This window comes from Oryctolagus cuniculus, chromosome 16, assembly GCF_051225735.1.
Source record: "Oryctolagus cuniculus isolate XC-2025 breed Fujian yellow rabbit chromosome 16, ASM5122573v1, whole genome shotgun sequence".
Lineage (NCBI taxonomy): Eukaryota > Metazoa > Chordata > Mammalia > Lagomorpha > Leporidae > Oryctolagus > Oryctolagus cuniculus.
The window spans coordinates 58,282,092-58,298,651 of record NC_142882.1 but is presented as its reverse complement, the minus strand read 5'-3'; the positions used below and the strand labels follow the sequence as shown (position 1 = coordinate 58,298,651).

At 49.1% G+C, this 16,560-nt stretch overlaps 2 protein-coding genes and 1 long non-coding RNA gene across 5 annotated transcripts in view; 2 read left to right on the top strand and 1 right to left on the bottom strand.

Annotated features, from left to right (window-relative positions):
• Window positions 1-4: 4 nt before the first annotated feature.
• On the top strand, window positions 5-7,960 carry GGCT (gamma-glutamylcyclotransferase). The gene is made up of 4 exons (XM_002713666.6): window positions 5-243; window positions 3,384-3,529; window positions 4,780-4,915; window positions 7,293-7,960. The coding sequence occupies exons 1-4, from the start codon at window positions 103-105 to the stop codon at window positions 7,434-7,436; spliced, it is 567 nt and encodes a 188-aa protein (XP_002713712.1). The 5' UTR covers window positions 5-102; the 3' UTR covers window positions 7,437-7,960.
• Window positions 7,398-16,530, bottom strand: LOC149121769 (uncharacterized). The gene is made up of 2 exons (XR_016223010.1): window positions 16,407-16,530; window positions 7,398-8,306 (listed from the first exon to the last, which is right to left on the bottom strand). It is a non-coding gene; the product is annotated as an uncharacterized LOC149121769 (long non-coding RNA).
• The window catches only part of NOD1 (nucleotide binding oligomerization domain containing 1), a 48,045-nt gene continuing 47,420 nt past the window's right edge, over window positions 15,936-16,560 (top strand). The window contains exon 1 of one of the 3 annotated variants that reach the window (XM_008261592.5): window positions 15,936-16,209. The gene's annotated coding sequence lies outside the window, so the exon portion shown is untranslated. The remainder of the gene's footprint in view (window positions 16,210-16,560) is intronic. The other 2 variants (XR_016223005.1, XM_089316078.1) reach the window with 2 other exon arrangements.

Here is a 16,560-nt window from a genome sequence, read left to right as displayed (position 1 = left end):
TGCTGTTGCTGGGCTGGGGTCGCCGGCCGCTGCGCTGCTCTCGCTCTCCGCTCCTAACGCTTCTGCTCTCAGCCCCCGAGGCGTGCGGGCGTGTGGCGGGGCATGGCGGACTCGGGCTGCGATGACGGCTCGGGCCAGGGGGAGGACACTTTCCTATACTTCGCGTATGGTAGCAACCTGCTGACCGAGAGGATCCACCTCCGAAATCCCTCGGCCACGTTCTGCTGCGTGGCCCGCCTGCAGGTCAGTGTACCCCGGCGGGTCCTGCGGCCTCGTGCCCGCGGTGCACACGCCCAAGCCAGGGCCGCCGCAATCGCATCTTCGGGGGCAGGACGGGCCGGGAATGCAGCTCCGCCTGGTGAGGACGCGTCGGGGTTCTGGGGTGCCACCTCGTCCGGGGCCCTCACCATCCTGTGCTTGACCCCAGGGCGGCAGCGGCGCCTGAGAATGCCCTGAGCTGCCCGCTCCTGGCGCACCCACCTGCGGCCGGTTCTGCCCCACTGCGGCCTCCTCTCCCTTGTCCACTAACTTAGGAACATCCTCCCAGCACCAGTCCCGCGGGTACTCCTGTACCACGACTTGTCACCAGGTATCGTAGAATACCTGCATATCTGTCTCTCTCCTGAGCTGGCAGGTCCTGCACTGTACCTCCTCCCTGAGGGCAGGCGGGTGGGTGAACCTCCAGCTGTTGCTCTTGGTCCGTGCAGTGCAGCCTTTAGCACTCCTGTTGCAGCACGGAACACTGAACAAACCCGACTGAGCGAAGTCGCTGCTTTGGGGTCTCCCACTCTGTAGGAGACATGTGCAAACAGGTTGCGCACAAAACCTTCTGACAGCTTTGACCTAGACAAAAGTGATCTCTGCTAAGCTCATCAGAGTTCTTAGTTCCAAGCAACAGAAACTGGCTGATTGAAGCAAAAAGAGAGGACAGAAACGTGTCGAAAGGCTGCTGGAGAGGTCACAGTGACCAGGAAGGCAGGGGTACAATGTGGACAGAGAGGCAGGCGGAGAGAAGGGTGCACAGCCCACACGGCATCACAGGATGGAACCAGCCCAGGGAGCCACTGCCGCACCCCTGCCGAACCGGGGAAACTGGGACACAGCAACAGCACCCTCTGAGCTGGGCCCTGCCTGCCAGTGTCCCACATGCCCACCACCGGACGGGAGGAGCTCCCCTGCTGTCCTGGGCACCACTTCTAGTTCAAAGCCCCAGATGAGTGTCCTCATTGGCAAAGCCTTGTCCAATCTGAGAGCATCAACTTCTGGCCTTTGAAGCTTCAGATATGGGAGTCAGGCGCTGGTCCTCTGTACCCTCAATGCACAAGGTAGGGACTTCCCCAGATGTAAGCAGGGAGTTCAAGAGCTTACAGTTAAGGCAGGAGGAAGACAGATCAAACACATGGTTACAGTTACAGGTCTATGGCCAGTCTTAAAAACCACACAGGCAAGTTGCAGTGAGGGGTGGGCCTGAGTTGCCCAGGACACTCGGGAAAGCCTTCCTTAAAAATGTGAACAATTGCAGAGGTGGGGGAGCAGTGTATGCAAAGGGCCTGAGTGTGGCTGGAATTTAGCAAGGAGAGTGTGGCATGAGGACCGGGGGGGTGGAAAAGGGCCACACTGTTAACAGGACCCCAGAGCCAAATCAGAGAGCCATTGCAGAAACAAGCGAAATCAAGGGCCAGACTTGGAGCCGTGCGAGTTCATCCCGTTGCTATAGAAAATGGACTTGATCGAGGGGCCGAGTTGGGAAGTTGCAGCAGCAGGTGGTGCGGGAATGAATGTCACCGTGAACCGGGGTGGCGGCAGGAGAGGGTGGAGGGACCCGAGCGAGGGAAGTGTAGGAGATAACACTGTGAAAGCCTGGTGGCTGAGTGTGAAGGGAGGAGAGACATCAAGGCCGAGAAAACTGACAGTGAGTACAGAAAGAAGAGAACCAGGCTTGGGAGGGAAACATCCTAAGGCTAGTTAGAACATTCTGGAGTTTAAAATGCTTCCTAGACAGCTGCGTGCACAGAAAAACACTAGTAAACATTTAGCTGGGTGCTGGGCCCCATCCCGCACATGTCTGAGGCTCGGAGGAGACACCTGGCCCGGGTTGTAAGAGGATCAGGGTGTGAGATGGTATCTGAAGCTGCTGCACAGCTGTGTGAGCAGAAGGGCCTAGGCGGAGCCCCGAGAGGGGCAGCGTTCAGGCAGCGGAGGGAGAACTGGCAAAGGGAACAAGAGGCCGGGGAACAGCCTGCAGTAGGAAAGGGGGCCGCCCGTGTCCCTGGCGGCAGGCGGGGGACTGAAGTCGGCTTTCGGGTTCAGCGGCAGCCAGCCAGTGCCCAGCGTGGGCTGTGACCTTCATCCCATCTGCCAGTCTCCTGCCAAGGACACGTGGTGCTGGAGGAACCTCCAGATTGCCAGTTGGAAGGACGGGTCCCTCGGATCCACCTCTTCCCTGAAATGTCTGGCATGGTTTTTGAGAAAACAGAGGAGACAGGGATGATATATAAACCTAGAAAGGACCTGAGTTATCACCCATCCCAACCTTTCGAAATTTTACTATTAAGGGAACTTAGCTCTGCACAGACAGAAGTCTCCCCAGAGCAGACAAGCCAGGTAAGGACTTTGAATTTTCCCCAGGACTCTGATCCCCTTGATGCCCTGCTCTGTGAGGGAGGAAACTGGACCAGTCATTTGGCTTCATTACTTCCTAGTTGTGAGACCTTAGGCAAACTGCTTGATTTTTCTAAGCCACAGTAAAAATGGGTATAATAAATTGTTGGCAGGATAAGCGGAGATAATCCATGTAACGCTAACAGCACAATGTATAGCACCCAATAATTTTTCAGTGTTGGGCTGCTGTTAGGATTACTGAGTGCAATTTGTGAATATTAGGTTAATGTTCAAAAGTGTATAAATCACCTGTAATGCCAATTTCCTTGGAGCAGATATGGTGATATATCCTGTTATATTCTACAGACATAAAAATAGATATGTTAACTGTAACTGTCAACCAGCTTGTCTGTAAGTAAAAACGCATAAGTAAACTGGGAAGTAATTCGCAAAAATGACAGTGGTTGTATTAAGGCATTGGGTTATGGGACTTTATTTCCTTAAACCTTATATTTTAACTAAGGTACCTGTACATATTCAGTGTGTTTATTTTTAAGGGAAAATATGCAAAAAAAAAAAAAAAAAAAACAACCATAGCTCTCGAGATCTGGGTCCTTGTCTGCTCATCTTTGTATTCCCCACAGCTTCTTATACATAGGAGGAACTCACAATTTATTGACTGTTTTAATTGCATGCAGTTCAAAGGTAAATCCTTTTTATTTTGAGGAGGGAAATTTGGGCTCGAGTGGGTATTGATCATATCACTTTGGTTTCCTTTGTAGGATTTTAAACTTGACTTTGGCAATTTCCAAGGCAAAACGAGTCAAAGGTGGCATGGAGGTATAGCCACCATTTTTCAAAGTCCTGGCGATGAAGTGTGGGGAGTAGTATGGAAAATGAACAAAAGCAATTTAAGTTCTCTGGATGAGTAGGTGGATTCTAATTATAAGTTTAAAATGACTAATTCAGAAGTGGGTTCTATGCAAGGATGTGCACACGTGTGTCAGGTTCTCACAGCCATACACTAGGGGCATGTTCTTGACGCTTCAGTCGACACACACAGCAAGATGATGTGAGTCTGTTCAGAAGTCTGCAAGGGGCACGCTTTCTGATTGAGATTTGAGGGAATGTTGTGCTATCCCACATAAAAGATGAAAGCCCTTATTTTTCAGTTAGTTGTCTGTTATAAGAATTTATCTTTGTAGTGTCATAAAAAACATGGAGATGTTTGTAACAGTTACATATTTTTATTTCAAGAACAATTTAGTGTTTTTTTTTAAACCCATTCTTTAGGATGGAAGTTGAATGGGTGAGTAAGTAATAATGATTTGTAAAGCATTCACAACACACTGGAAGTGCTCTCATGTTTCTTATAACCACACTCCAGAGCTGTGTGGCACAGCATTCCATTCAAAGAAAGTTGGCCAAACAGCACAGACCTTGAGAAAGGCAGACGCCCATGTGGCCGGTCCCTGACTTGACTTGTGAACAAGAGGGAGCCACCCTCTGCCTTTGCGGGAGTCAGAACACACTGGCCAGTCTTGCAGTCCAGACAACAGTTTCAGAGACGCAGAGACGGGAAGCAGTACCCTGAAGCATGTTTTCAGACAGCACGAGCAGAGAGAGACCGGTCCTGGGTCTGCTGACTGCAGCCACCCCTCCCTGCCTGTCAGGACCGGCGCTGGGACCCCTCTGGACTCCAGAATCCTGACACCCTGGTCCTTCCTATGCAGTGCTGCATGTCTGCACACAACCGACACACACCCTCCTATGCATACTTCACATCGTCTCTAGTACTTCCAGTACCTAATACAATATGAATGCTGTGCAAGCACTTGTAAAAACTGTATTGTTTCGGAAGTAATGGCAAGAAAAAAGACCTGTACGTGTTCAGATACAGATTACTTTTTAATGTTTTCTATCCACTGTCACACATGTGGCGCTCTCAGTTACAGAGGACTGACTGTACTGAGTTAATTCTCAGACTTTCTGGTTGAAATGCTAAGTTTATTTTAGATAATGTGGTATTTATATGCTGTATATTCCAAAATACCTAGGGAGCAAGTATATGTATATAGTTACATTTTTAATGCTGTACCCAAGTTGATTAAAGCCTTTATGCTGTCAACCAAATTGCCTAAGTCAAATATGGTTGAAACTTGACTCTTCTGGTTCCAGGCAAGAAGGGGTAGAAAGTGGAATCTATGTGGTGATAGAAGTTAAGGTGTCCACTCAAGAAGGGAAAGAGTTAACCTGTCGAAGTTACCTGATGACAAACTATGAGAGCGCACCCCCATCTCCACAGTATAAAAAGGTGAGCCACTCATGGGGTTTGTGGCGATTCTATTTTACTTTGCACCGAGATCAACTAAAGAATGTCTTGTTTTCAAAAGGCTTTCTGTGTTTTAAATTCCATGTGGACAATTCATCTTAATCAAAATGGTTTTTTCTTAAAGATTTATTTATTTGAATGGCAGAATTAGAGAGAGAAAAGTCTTCTGTCTGCTGGTTCACTCCCCAGATGGCCACAACAGAGCTGGGCCAATCCAAAGCCAGGAGCTTCCTCCAGGTCTCCCACTGGAGTGCAGGGGCCCAAGGACCTGGGCCATTTCCTACTGCTTTCCCAGGCCAGAGCAGAGAGCTGGATCGGAAGTGGAGCAGCCAGGACTAGAACCAGCACCCATATGGGATGCTGGCACTGCAGGTGGTGGCTTCAGGCGCTATGCCACAGTGCCGGCCTCTCAAAACGTTTTTAAACACAAAAATGGTAATAACCTAAAGTACAGATTTTAAAACCTGATCTGATTCACATATAATGGTAGAAGTTTTTTTTTTTGTTTTTGGTAAAGAAAAAGAAAAGCTTTTAGAAAGGTATATGAATCAGGCTGGTGCCACTGCTCACTTGGCTAATCCTCCGCCTGTGGCACCGGCACCCCAGGTTCTAGTCCCGGTTGCCCCTCTTCCAGTCCAGCTCTCTGCTGTGGCCCGGGAAGGCAGTGGAGGGTGGCCCAAATGCTTGGGCCCTGCACCAGCATGGGAGACCAGGAGGGGGCACCTGGCTCCTGGCGCAGCGCGCCGACTGTAGCGGCCATTTGGGGGGTGAACCAACGGAAAAGGAAGACCTTTCTCTCTGTCTCTCTCTCTCTCTCACTGTCTAACTCTGCCTGTGGGAAAAAAAATAAAGAAAGAAACATGTATGAATCAGAATTCTAGCCATCCCTTTTCTTTCTCAAAGTCAAAAGGAGCACGTATGAGTGTGTTTTTAATAGGGTGAGTCTGTACATATGCTTTTGTTACACTTTATTCCTCCACAAAACAGTATTTTGTGCACACTAAGATTCATTTTTAAGGAGAGACATACAGTTACTACTGAAAAGTTTTCCCTCCCTTGATGGAGAAAGCCACACTGTTTCAGAGTCATGGAAGTTGCCCCTGAAGGCACAAGACAAGAATGTGGGAGAGAGACCCCAGTATTCCTCTTCAGAAACCCCGGCTTAGGCACTTGTTGGCAGGCCCAGTTGGGAGATGGCACTTGCAGAGGGTAACTCAGGTCCAGGGTCTGGTCTGGGATTTTCTGAAGTGGAGCCTGGCATCAGTCTTGAAAGCGCCACAAACACAGCTACCATTTATTCCCATGTCCAATTCAGAACAAGAGCAGACTTCAGGGGGTAGGGATGGTGGCACAGTGGGTTCAGTCACCGCTGGGGATGCACACACGCCACATCAGAGTGCCTGGGATCAAGTTCTGATCCAGCTTCCTGCTAAATGTTCCTGGGAGGCTGCAGATGATGGCCCAAGTACATGGGTTCCTGACACACGCAAGGGAGGCCTGGATGGAATTAGTTCGCTTCTAGCTGCTGCCTGGTCCAGCCCTGGTTGTGGTAGGCATTTGGGGAGTGAGCCAGCAGATGGAAGATCTCTCTCTGTGTGTCACTCTGCCTTTCAAATAAAATAAATAAATCTTAAAATAAAAAAGAATATACTTCAGGATGGAAACCAAAACTGTTCTAGGAAACTTTAAATTTTTTTGAAGAATGTTTTTCCTTAGCAAATTCTATACAGTTAGATAGATTTTGTCTTAATATAAGAATATCTTAAGTCATATTACTGAGTGAAATTGCTGTCCCATGAGGATACCTCATGGGGCTTTGAAAAGTCCCTGCGGGGCTGGTGCTGTGCATAGCTGGTTGAAGCCCTGGCTTGCAGTGCCAGCATCCCATATGGGCGCCGGTTTGAGTCCCAGCTGCTCTGCTTCCAATCCAGCTTTCTGCTGTACCCTGGGAAAGCAGTAGAAGATGGCCCAAGTCCTCGGGCCCCTGCACCCACACGGGAGACCGGGAAGAAGCTCCTGGCTTCTGGCTTTGGATCAGTGCAGCTCTGGCCATTGTGGCCAGTTGGGGAGTGAACCAATGGATGGAAGACCTCTCTCTTTCTTTCTCTGCCTCTGCCTCTCCTTCTCTCTCTGTAACTCCAACTTTCAAATAAATAAATAAATCTTTAAAAAAAAAAAAAAAAAAGAAAAGTCCCTGCTCACTCATGCTCAGTGTGAGAGGAAGAACCATATCTCAGTTTTCTAGAATCATGTGAAAGGTAATATTTCATCTTTGACAATGCAGATGAAGCTGTGGCATGCTAAACTGAATTATGTTCCTAACTAAAAGGACTGTTCTGTTTGTGTTAACCGTTTCTAGGTTGTTTGCATGGGTGCCAAACAAAATGGTTTGCCGCTGGAGTATCAAGAGAAGTTAAATGCAATAGAAGCAAATGACTACAAAGGCAAAGTCTCAGAAGAAATAGAAGACATGCTGCAGAAAGGGGGGACAAAGGCTCAGTAGAACGTACAGTACATCCAGGGACAGCTCTCCCTGTGCCACCAGCAAAGCCTCAGTAGAACGTAACAGTACATCCAGGGACAGCTCTCCATGTGCCACCAGAACACGTCTTCACATTTGAGAGCAGAGATTGGCCTTCTCCACGTTTACTCTGTTTGCAGCAACCCCTTGAAGGGCTATCTCACCTGGGCAATTCCTTCTTTGCAGATTTTAAAGGAGAGTTAGACAGTCAGAGGCCCCGGAGGGCATGACGCCCAGGCGGGACGCTGTCTCCTTCCGCGGACGTGCACAGCTCATCTCTTGACTCGATCTCAGGGTCTTCCCATGTGTGGCCAAGGATGGCTGACGATGGTGCTGGTGACTCACTCTGCTCTGTTGTTCTGGTTTTAGTGGTTTTTTTTTTTTTTTGAATCAGCTTGATAAGTAAGTTGCAGAGACAGTTGATAGTAACATTTTGAAAGTTGTAAAGATGGTGTACTGTTCTCAAGAATAAATGCATTGTGGTGTAGCCTGTTCTCCCTGTGAAAGGACTCCATTTTGCTCTGTTGTTAGACTTGAAGCATCACACACACTGGGTGTGGTCTGGGCCTTGTAGATCTGGAGCCAAACTGACCAGGACGATGGGGAGTTCCACCACTTGCTAAGCACAAGGCTGTAGGATTCTCTGTGCCTCTCCTGTGGGGTGAGGGCAATCAAAGCACCTGTTCCTTAGGATCATCGGGGGTGGGGGGGTTAAAGAACCAAATACACATAAGGAGCTCAGGACAGAGGCTGGCACACAGCAAGTATCTGCAATCCTCTCTGTTCTCTTTGGAGAGGTGAGTTCATGCCGGGCCCTTCTTGGCACAGTACTTTAAACTAGAAGAGTCAAAGCTGTAAAGAGAAAAAACGCATTTTGGGACCCACACTGTGCTTCGTGGCATGTCAAGAAATGAGGAACGTCTTGAATCTGTTTACTGAATAAACCGAGGGAAGAGGAGTCGTGAATGGGGGGCATGGGTAGAGAAAACCCCTTGTGTCCCTGTGCAGTATGGTGAGGACAGGCTGCAGGAGGGTAAAAGAAAGACTTGTTTCTCTTGGGAAAATAACACAAAGGATTTTTCAAGCTACAGCTGCAGTTGTATGGGGAGGCTGCACCACGGGCTACAGGTTAGACCACGTTTTGCAGCTGTCACACCACCTCACTCTTTTCCAGCGTATCCTCCAGTGCCAATGTCCTTGTTTTCACCTAGGTCTTTTTTCTTTATATTTGTTTATTTAGTTGAGAGACAGAGAGAGAGCTCCCATTCTCCAAATGCCTGCGATGACTGAGGTTGGGTGAGGAGCTGGGCTTCAGTCTGGGTCTCCCACATAACTGGTAGGGACCCATCACATCTGCATTAGCAGGAAGCTGGAGTCGAGAGCTGGAGCTAGGAGTGGAACTTGGGTATGGCGATACGGATTGTAGCCATCTTTTTTTTTTTTTTTTTTTTTTTGACAGGCAGAGTTAGACAGTGAGTGAGAGAGAGAGACAGAGAGAAAGGTCTTCCCTCCGTTGGTTCACCCCCCAAATGGCCGCTGCGGCCGGTGCGCTGCGCCAATCCGAAGCCAGGAGCCAGGTGCTTCCTCCTGGTCTCCCATGCAGGTGCAGGGCCCAAGCACTTGGGCCATCCTTCACTGCCTTCCCGGGCCACAGCAGAGAGCTGGACTGGAAGAGGAGCAACCGGGAAAGAATCTGGTGCCCCGACCAGGGCTAGAACCTGGGGTGCTGGCGCCGCAGGCGGAGGATTAGCCTAGTGAGCCATCTTAACACTAGGCCAGACACCTGCTCCTTTCTCCTTGTTCTCAACTACTCCAGAGACAAGTTTGTCCTGAGTCCAGTTATGGTAATGTAGCAAGGCTCGATTTTGCTGTAGATAACTAAAGATTGAGTATTATTCCAATAATCTATCACACCTAAAGTGACTACTATTATTAAGAGATTCAAAATGCCAACAATACCTTCATGTGTGGCCTTTTAACAGAAGTCTGGAACCATGAGGAATGCCATTCTGCTGGTTGTGTTTGGGGTAATACTGCCAACTGTCATCTGTGAGGGTTTCCTTTTCCACCAGTGATTTTTGGCCCCATTGCCACAGCACAACCTTTGGAAAGCACTGCTGAGCATGCAGGAGAGGACTCACAGTGTACCAACCCTTCCCCCACAAGAAGGAAGAAGGGAGATAAAGTGTGAGCTGGTCAACAAGTGAGCCCGAGTCCTGGGGCACAAGTGCCAGTCACAGCGCTGGGATCAGACCGTTAACCCCAGAGCACACATGTGCAGGCCAGGAAAACCACCTGAGAATTCAGGTATGAAACCAGGACCCATGAAGAAGACCAACATGGTCCCCAGTTTGTAGTCCCAGTGTTCTCCACGAAGGAGAAGAGGAAAAAAAATGTTTAAAAAAATTGTTAAAAAGCAAATTTAGAGGCTGATATTTGGCACCACAGGTAAGATGCCCCCTGGGACACCTGCATCCCATGTTCGAGTGCCTGGGTTCCAGTCCTGACTCCACTTCCAGTTCTAGCTTCCTGCTAACATTGCAGTCTGGGAGGTAGCAGATGATGGCTCAGGTACCTAGGTCCCTGCCACTTGCACTGGAGACCTGGACTGTTCCCAGCTCCTGGCCCAGCCCCAGCTGTTACAGGCATTTGGGCAGTAAGCCAGCAGATGGAGGATCTTCATTTCTCCGCCTTTCAAATAACATAAATAATAAATTTAAATTAAAAAAATAGATCCCCAAGGTTTTAAGATACTGAAATCATCACAGAATATAAAATAAGTAAGAAAGGAGACTTGACATACTTTTCCCTATTCCTCTAGTTATGTACAACTAATCCCCCTAAATGTTATATATAAAACATCATATTCAAGAGGACTCTGAAAAGTGGCGAGCAGGCGGAGCGGCCAGGGAGCTCAGGATCGAAGGCACAACGTGGTGCTGAGTGTCCTGATTTCCTCTCGGCTCCCACATACCAGAGCTGTAGCTGAGGGAGACAAAAACCTAACAGCATCAATGAGTACATGCACGTGCACAGAGCCTGCTCTCTAAAGGCCCAGCAAGACAGAAAACTGAGAGAGCAAATCTCTACTCCAGTTGCACCAAGGAAAGAACTGTAGACTCCTGGGGCCGGCGCTGTGGCGCAGTAGGTTTAATCTTCTGCCTGCGATGTCAGTATCCCATATGGGTGCTGGTTCTAGTCCCGGCTGCTCCTCTTCCCATCCAGCTCTCTGCTATGACCTGGGAAAGCAGTAGAAGATGACCCAAGTGCTTGGACACCTGCACCCACGTGGGAGACCTGGAAGAAGCTCCTGGCTCCTGGCTTCGGATTGGTGCAGCTCTGGCCATTGCGACCATTTGGGGAATGAACCAGTAGACGGAAGACCTTTCTCTCTGTCTTTCCCTCTGTCTGTAACTCTGCCTTTCAAATAAATAAATAAATAAATCTTTTTTAAAAAATAAAAAGAACTAGACTTCCACCTCCACCCATGGCAGCAAAGACCAAGAGGGAACCTTGACTCCACACTCCACGGCTATGACGTGGCACCTGCCCCACCGTCCCCACCAGGTGATGTCAGAAAAGGCCAAGTAGGGGACCTTGGCAGTGACAAACCTCCCTCCTTCTGCCAGTGGAAACCATGTGGGGAGCCTGGACTTAACCCACCATTTGGCAGTAACAGGGCCCCACCCCTCCCTTCTGGGTGGAATTAGGAAGCCGAGTAGAGAGACCTTTCACAGTGGCTCATAGGTAATGATGCTCTCCCAGCCCTTCGCCATGGTGTCAGGAGAGGCCATGCAGGGTGCAATACCAAGGCTTTCCTACTCTTCTAGTCAAGGAGGACTCAATGGAGGCCTGGTGGGGAATTGGGAGTCCCAGACCTGCTCAGTAGTAAGGTGCACCCACACCCCCTTGGGTGACAGAAGCTGCATGGGGCCTTGCACTTCTATCCCTTCCAGGCAGGACTCTCTACGCAGCACCCTCACCTTCTGGCTTCAGTGTTAAGTCAGCTAAAATAGAAGATTTTGATAAGACCCAGAGTCCCATAGCAATCTACTAAGTGCCTAGGTTTCAATTGAAAAATCACTTAGTTCAGGAACCAGGAGAAGTCAGCGCTGTGGCATATTGGGTTAAGCCACCATCTACAGCACCAGCATCCCATGTGGGCAGCTTGAGTCCCAGCTGCTCCACTTCCAGCCCAGCTCCCTGCTAGTGTACCTAGGGAAGCAGGGGAACATGGCCCAAGTACGTGGGCCCCCCGCACATATGTGGGAGACTTGGATGAAGCTCCTGGCTCCTGGCTTCGGCCTGGCCCAGCCCTGGCTATTGCAGCCATTTGGGGAGTGAACCAGTGGATGGAAGATCTCTGTCTTTCCCTCTCTAACTCTGCCTTTTAAATACATAAATAAATATATATTTTAAAAAAGAACCAGGATAGTCTCAAATTTAAAAAAGACAACCCATAGATACCAAAACCAAGATGACAGTTACACTTCAATTATCTAAGATTTTAAAGCAGCCAACATAAGAACACTTCAGTGAGCAACAAGGAGCACGTGTGGAACAAATGAACATTGCAGAAAGTCCCAGTAAAGAAAGAGAAGCTATAAAGATCCAAATGGAAACTTTAGCACTGAAAATATAATAAACGAAATTAAAAACTCAACGCATGGTCTCAGGAGCAAAATGAAGAGGAGAGAGGAGCAAATCAATGAGCTAGAAGACAGAACAATAGAAATTACCCAATCTGAAAAACAGAGGAAAAACAGACCTCGAGGGGAAAACCCTCATGGACTCCCAGGGCCCTGCAGGGCTGTAATGGAAGATCAAACGCTTGTGTCATGGGTGTCTCTGCAGGACAGGGGACATGGTAGGCTGAGAAAGCCAAAAAACAATGGCTACAATGTCCTGAATCTGGTAGAAGAAAGAAAAAGAAGAAAGATTCAGAGAAGTTGAGTCAACCCCAAACATGAACCCAAAAAAATCTGCACCAAAACAAATCAAACATCTCCAAACTAAAGAAAATTCTTGAATGCAGTGAGAAAGCACACCCAGAGAAAAACAATTTGAATGATACCAGATTTCTTATAAACCATGGAGGCCAGAAGAAAGTGGCACATTTTTCTTCCCTTCTTCCCTCTTCCCTCCTTTCTTGCTCCCTCCCTCTCTCCCTCCCTTCCTTCCTTTTTAAGATTTCTTTATTTATTTGAAAGAGTTACAGAGAGAGAGAATCTCCCATCGACTGATTCATGCCCGAAATGGACACGACAGCTGGGGCTGGGCCAGATGGAAGCCAGAAGCCAGAGGTTCCATATGGGTCTCTCATGTAGGTACAGGGGCCCAAGGACCTGGACCATCCTCTGCTGCTTTCCCAAGTGCATTAGCAGGGAGCTGGATCAGAATTGGAGCAGCCAGACTCAAACCAGTGCCCACATGGGATGCTGGCACTGCATACAGAGGCTTAACCCACTAGGCCAGGACGCCATACCCAAGGGGCACATTCTTCAAGTGACGCAAGAAAGTAACTGTCGGGGCTGGCATTGTGGTATCCCATATGGGTGCCAGTTTGTGTTCCAGCTGCTCCGTGTCCTGTCCAGCTTCCTGCTGATGCACCTGGGAAGGTGGCAGAATACGGTCCAGATGCTTAGGCCCCTGATCCCACAAGGGAGATCTAGATGGAACTCCTGGCTCCTGTCTTCTGCCTTGCCCAACTCTGGCAGATGTGGCCATCTCCGGAGCAAGCCAGCAGATGGAAGTCCTCTTTCTCTCAGTCTCCCCACCCCTCCCAACTCTGGCTTTCAAATAAATAAAATAAATCTTAAAAAAAAGAAAAGAAAGTTAACTGTTGATTGTGAATGTAGTAAAGATGGCCTTTGAGAATGAACAGAAAATCAAGACATTTCAGATGAAGGACAATTAGTCACCGGCAGTTCTACCCTACGAATGTCTGAAGACAGTTCTCTAAACAAAAAGGAAATGGTGAAAGAAGGAACCATCAGGAAATAAAGAGTATGTAAGCAAATACATGGATAAACACAATAGATTTTCCTTCTCTCAAGCTTCCTAAATATGGTTAATGTGTTGAAGCAAAAATTATAACACTGAATGATAACACTATAGATGGATTAAAATGGCATTCAAAAAAGTGTTCATGTAACCCACAGGAAGGCAGAGAAAATATTTACTTATTTATTTTAAAAAATTTATCTTATTTATTTGGAAGGCAGAGTGACAGAGAGGGAAAGACAGAGAAAGAAAGAGAGACAGAGAGACAGAGACAGAGAGAAAAGAGAGCTTTCATCCACTGGTTCACTCCGCAAATGCCTGAAGGAGCCAGAGCTGGTCCAGCCAAAGCCAGGAGACAGGCACTCCATCTGGGTCTCCCACATGGGTAGCACTTGGGCCGTCACCTGCTGCCTCCGAGGTGTGTTAGCAAAACCTGGATCGGAAGCAGAGACGGGACTTCATCCCAGGCACCCTGATATGGGATGCAGGTGCCCCAAGCAGTGGCTTAACCTGCCGTGCTACAGTGCCCGCCCCCACAGCTTTTCCATAATACACATATTCCATGAACATCTTGAAGACCCCTCAAATATGAATGTCAGTTGCAGTCTAATTCATAATAGCCAACAACTAGAAACAACCAGATGACCTTCAACACCTGAGTGATTAAGCAAACTGTGGCAACCTGTTCTGCACTTCTCAGAGATCAATAGGAAAGAACTATTGATGCAGGCAGAACTTGGCTGAGTCTCCAGAGAACTGTGCTAAGTGAAAAAAAAAATCCACGGCAAAATGTTACATAATGTATGAGTCCATTTATGTGTGTTCTTGAAAAGACAGTTATAGGAATGGGTAAGAGAATAGTGCTCACCAGCAGTGAGGGAGGGTGTGACATGGCAGAAAGGATAATAGGAGGGCAGGCTACCCTGGTGCATCCAGTTAAGCCTCTGCCTGCAACGCCAGCATCCCACATCAGGGCAAGGGTTAGAGTCCCAGCTGCTCCCCTTTCAATCCAGCTCCCTGCTAATGCACTTGGGAAATCAGTGGAGGATGGTCCAAGTGCTCAGACCCCTGCCACTTATGTGGGAGACCCAGATGGAGTTCCTGGCTCCAGTCTAGCCCATTTGGGGAGAGAACCAATGGATAGAAGATCTCTCTCTCTCTCTCTCTCTCTCTCTCTCTTTCTCTCTGGTTTTGTCTTTGAAATAAATAAAATAAATTATTTTAAAATAAAGGATAACATGAGCCGGCGCCACCTAGCGGTGCCCGCACCCTGGGGTTCTAGTCCCGGTCGGGGCACCGGATTCTTTCCCGGTTGCCCCTCTTCCAGGCCAGCTCTCTGCTGTGGCCAGGGAGTGCAGTGGAGGATGGCCCAACTGCTTGGGCCCTGCACCCCATGGGAGACCAGGAGGAAGCACCTGGCTCCTGCCTTCGGATCAGCGCGGTGCACCGGCCGCAGCGCGCCAGCCGTGGCGGCCATTGGCGGGTGAACCAACAGCAAAAGGAAGAACTTTCTCTCTGCCTCTCTCTATCCACTCTGCCTGTCAAAAAAAATAATAATAATAAAATTTAAAAAAAGGATAATATGAGGATCTTTGTGGTGCTGGACACAGGTATCTTGACTATTCACGGCACATCCTGGTTGAGCTACTGTACTATGGCTTTGCAAGATGTCACCACTGGGGAAATTTCGTTCAAGGATCTAGGGCTTTTTCTGTGTTCTTCATTTCTTTTCTTTTTTTTAAGGTTTTATTTATTTGAGAGGCAGAGTTACAGACAAAGGAGAGACACAGAAAGAGAGGTCTTCTATCTGCTGGTTCACTCCCCAGATGGTGGCCATGGCCAGGGCTGAACTCATCCGAAGCCAGGAGCCAGGAACTTCTTCCAGGTCTCCCAAAAGGGTGCAGAGGCCTAAGCACTTGGGCCTTCTTCAGCTTTCCCAGGCCATAGCAGAGAGCTGGATCAGACAAGAAACAGCTGGGACACAAACCGGCACCCACATGGGATGCGGTGTTGCAGGCAGAGGCTTAGCCCACTACACCACAGCGCCGGCCCCTCTGCATTATCTCTTACAACTTCACTTGAATTGACAGTCATCTCAAAATGAAAAGTGTAAAAACAAACCAGAAATAACAATGAGATTTTAAAAAATTTGATGAGATAATCAAAGAACAAGGGACTATTGAAAATGATAAAGATAGCTAGAAATACAACCAAAAATCTTAGAATATACTAATAACAAATGGGTTTATATATTAATACACTAGAAGTGAATATATTATTGCTAAAATTAAGACGTTAACTAGATGGCGTTATTAGTTTCCTATTGCTGCCTGAATTTAGTGCTTTAAGACACAAATGTGTCTTCTTACTGTTTCGGGGGTCAGAATTCCAAAACGGGTCTCATGAGACTACATGCAAAGTGCTTCCGCGGGCTCCCCAGGGGGGAATCCAGCCCAGAGGGCGCGGGCCGCGCCCTAGTGCAGCTCCGAGGCCAGCAGTGCGGGCCGGGTCCCGCTTCGCTCCTGCATTTGCCCGCTCATCCCCGTGAGGGACCCCAGCCGGCCCCAGGCCAGGCGCCCACGCCCTTCCTGCCACACGCAGAGCCCGAGGTGCAAGACACAGCCACGCCTGGGGAGCCTCTGCGCTACAGGCGGGTTAGAAAGCGGATTCAAAAAGGTCTGCAGATGACAGTAATCGAATCAAGAGATAGCACGGGCGCCCTTCAAAACGCGAGGGGTCAGCAGCGAGGGAGGTAAGGCCGGACTCGGGCGGAAAAGGGAACTTGTCTGGTTTTCCTCCCAGGTTTCTGAGGCAGGTGAAGCCCGGAGTCCGCGCTGCTTCCCGCCCGTGTTCCGCTGGCGACGTCCGGCTTTCGGCCGAGGAGGGCAGGAAGTCGCCCACGAGGGTGGGCGGGCCGCGACGGGGACCCTCGCCTGAAACCCTGCTAACCGGGAATGCGCGAGGCCACGCGGCGGTGCAGAACGGGGAAAGCTTCGGCCGCGGCGGGGCACCCAGCGCCTGCCCGCCCGCCGTCCCGCGTCCTGCGGCCGCAGCTGGGCGCCGTCGGGGGCGGGGGCTGACCGCGGCCGCCCGGCCTCCCACG

Bases quoted from the DNA above. Each gene is read 5' to 3' on its own strand.
- GGCT (XM_002713666.6), top strand. From the start codon at position 103: ATGGCGGACTCGGGCTGCGATGACGGCTCGGGCCAGGGGGAGGACACT. The intron at 244-3,383 runs GTCAGTGTACCC...TTTCCTTTGTAG, and splicing joins GCTGCGTGGCCCGCCTGCAG to GATTTTAAACTTGACTTTGG. The intron at 4,916-7,292 runs GTGAGCCACTCA...AACCGTTTCTAG, and splicing joins CATCTCCACAGTATAAAAAG to GTTGTTTGCATGGGTGCCAA.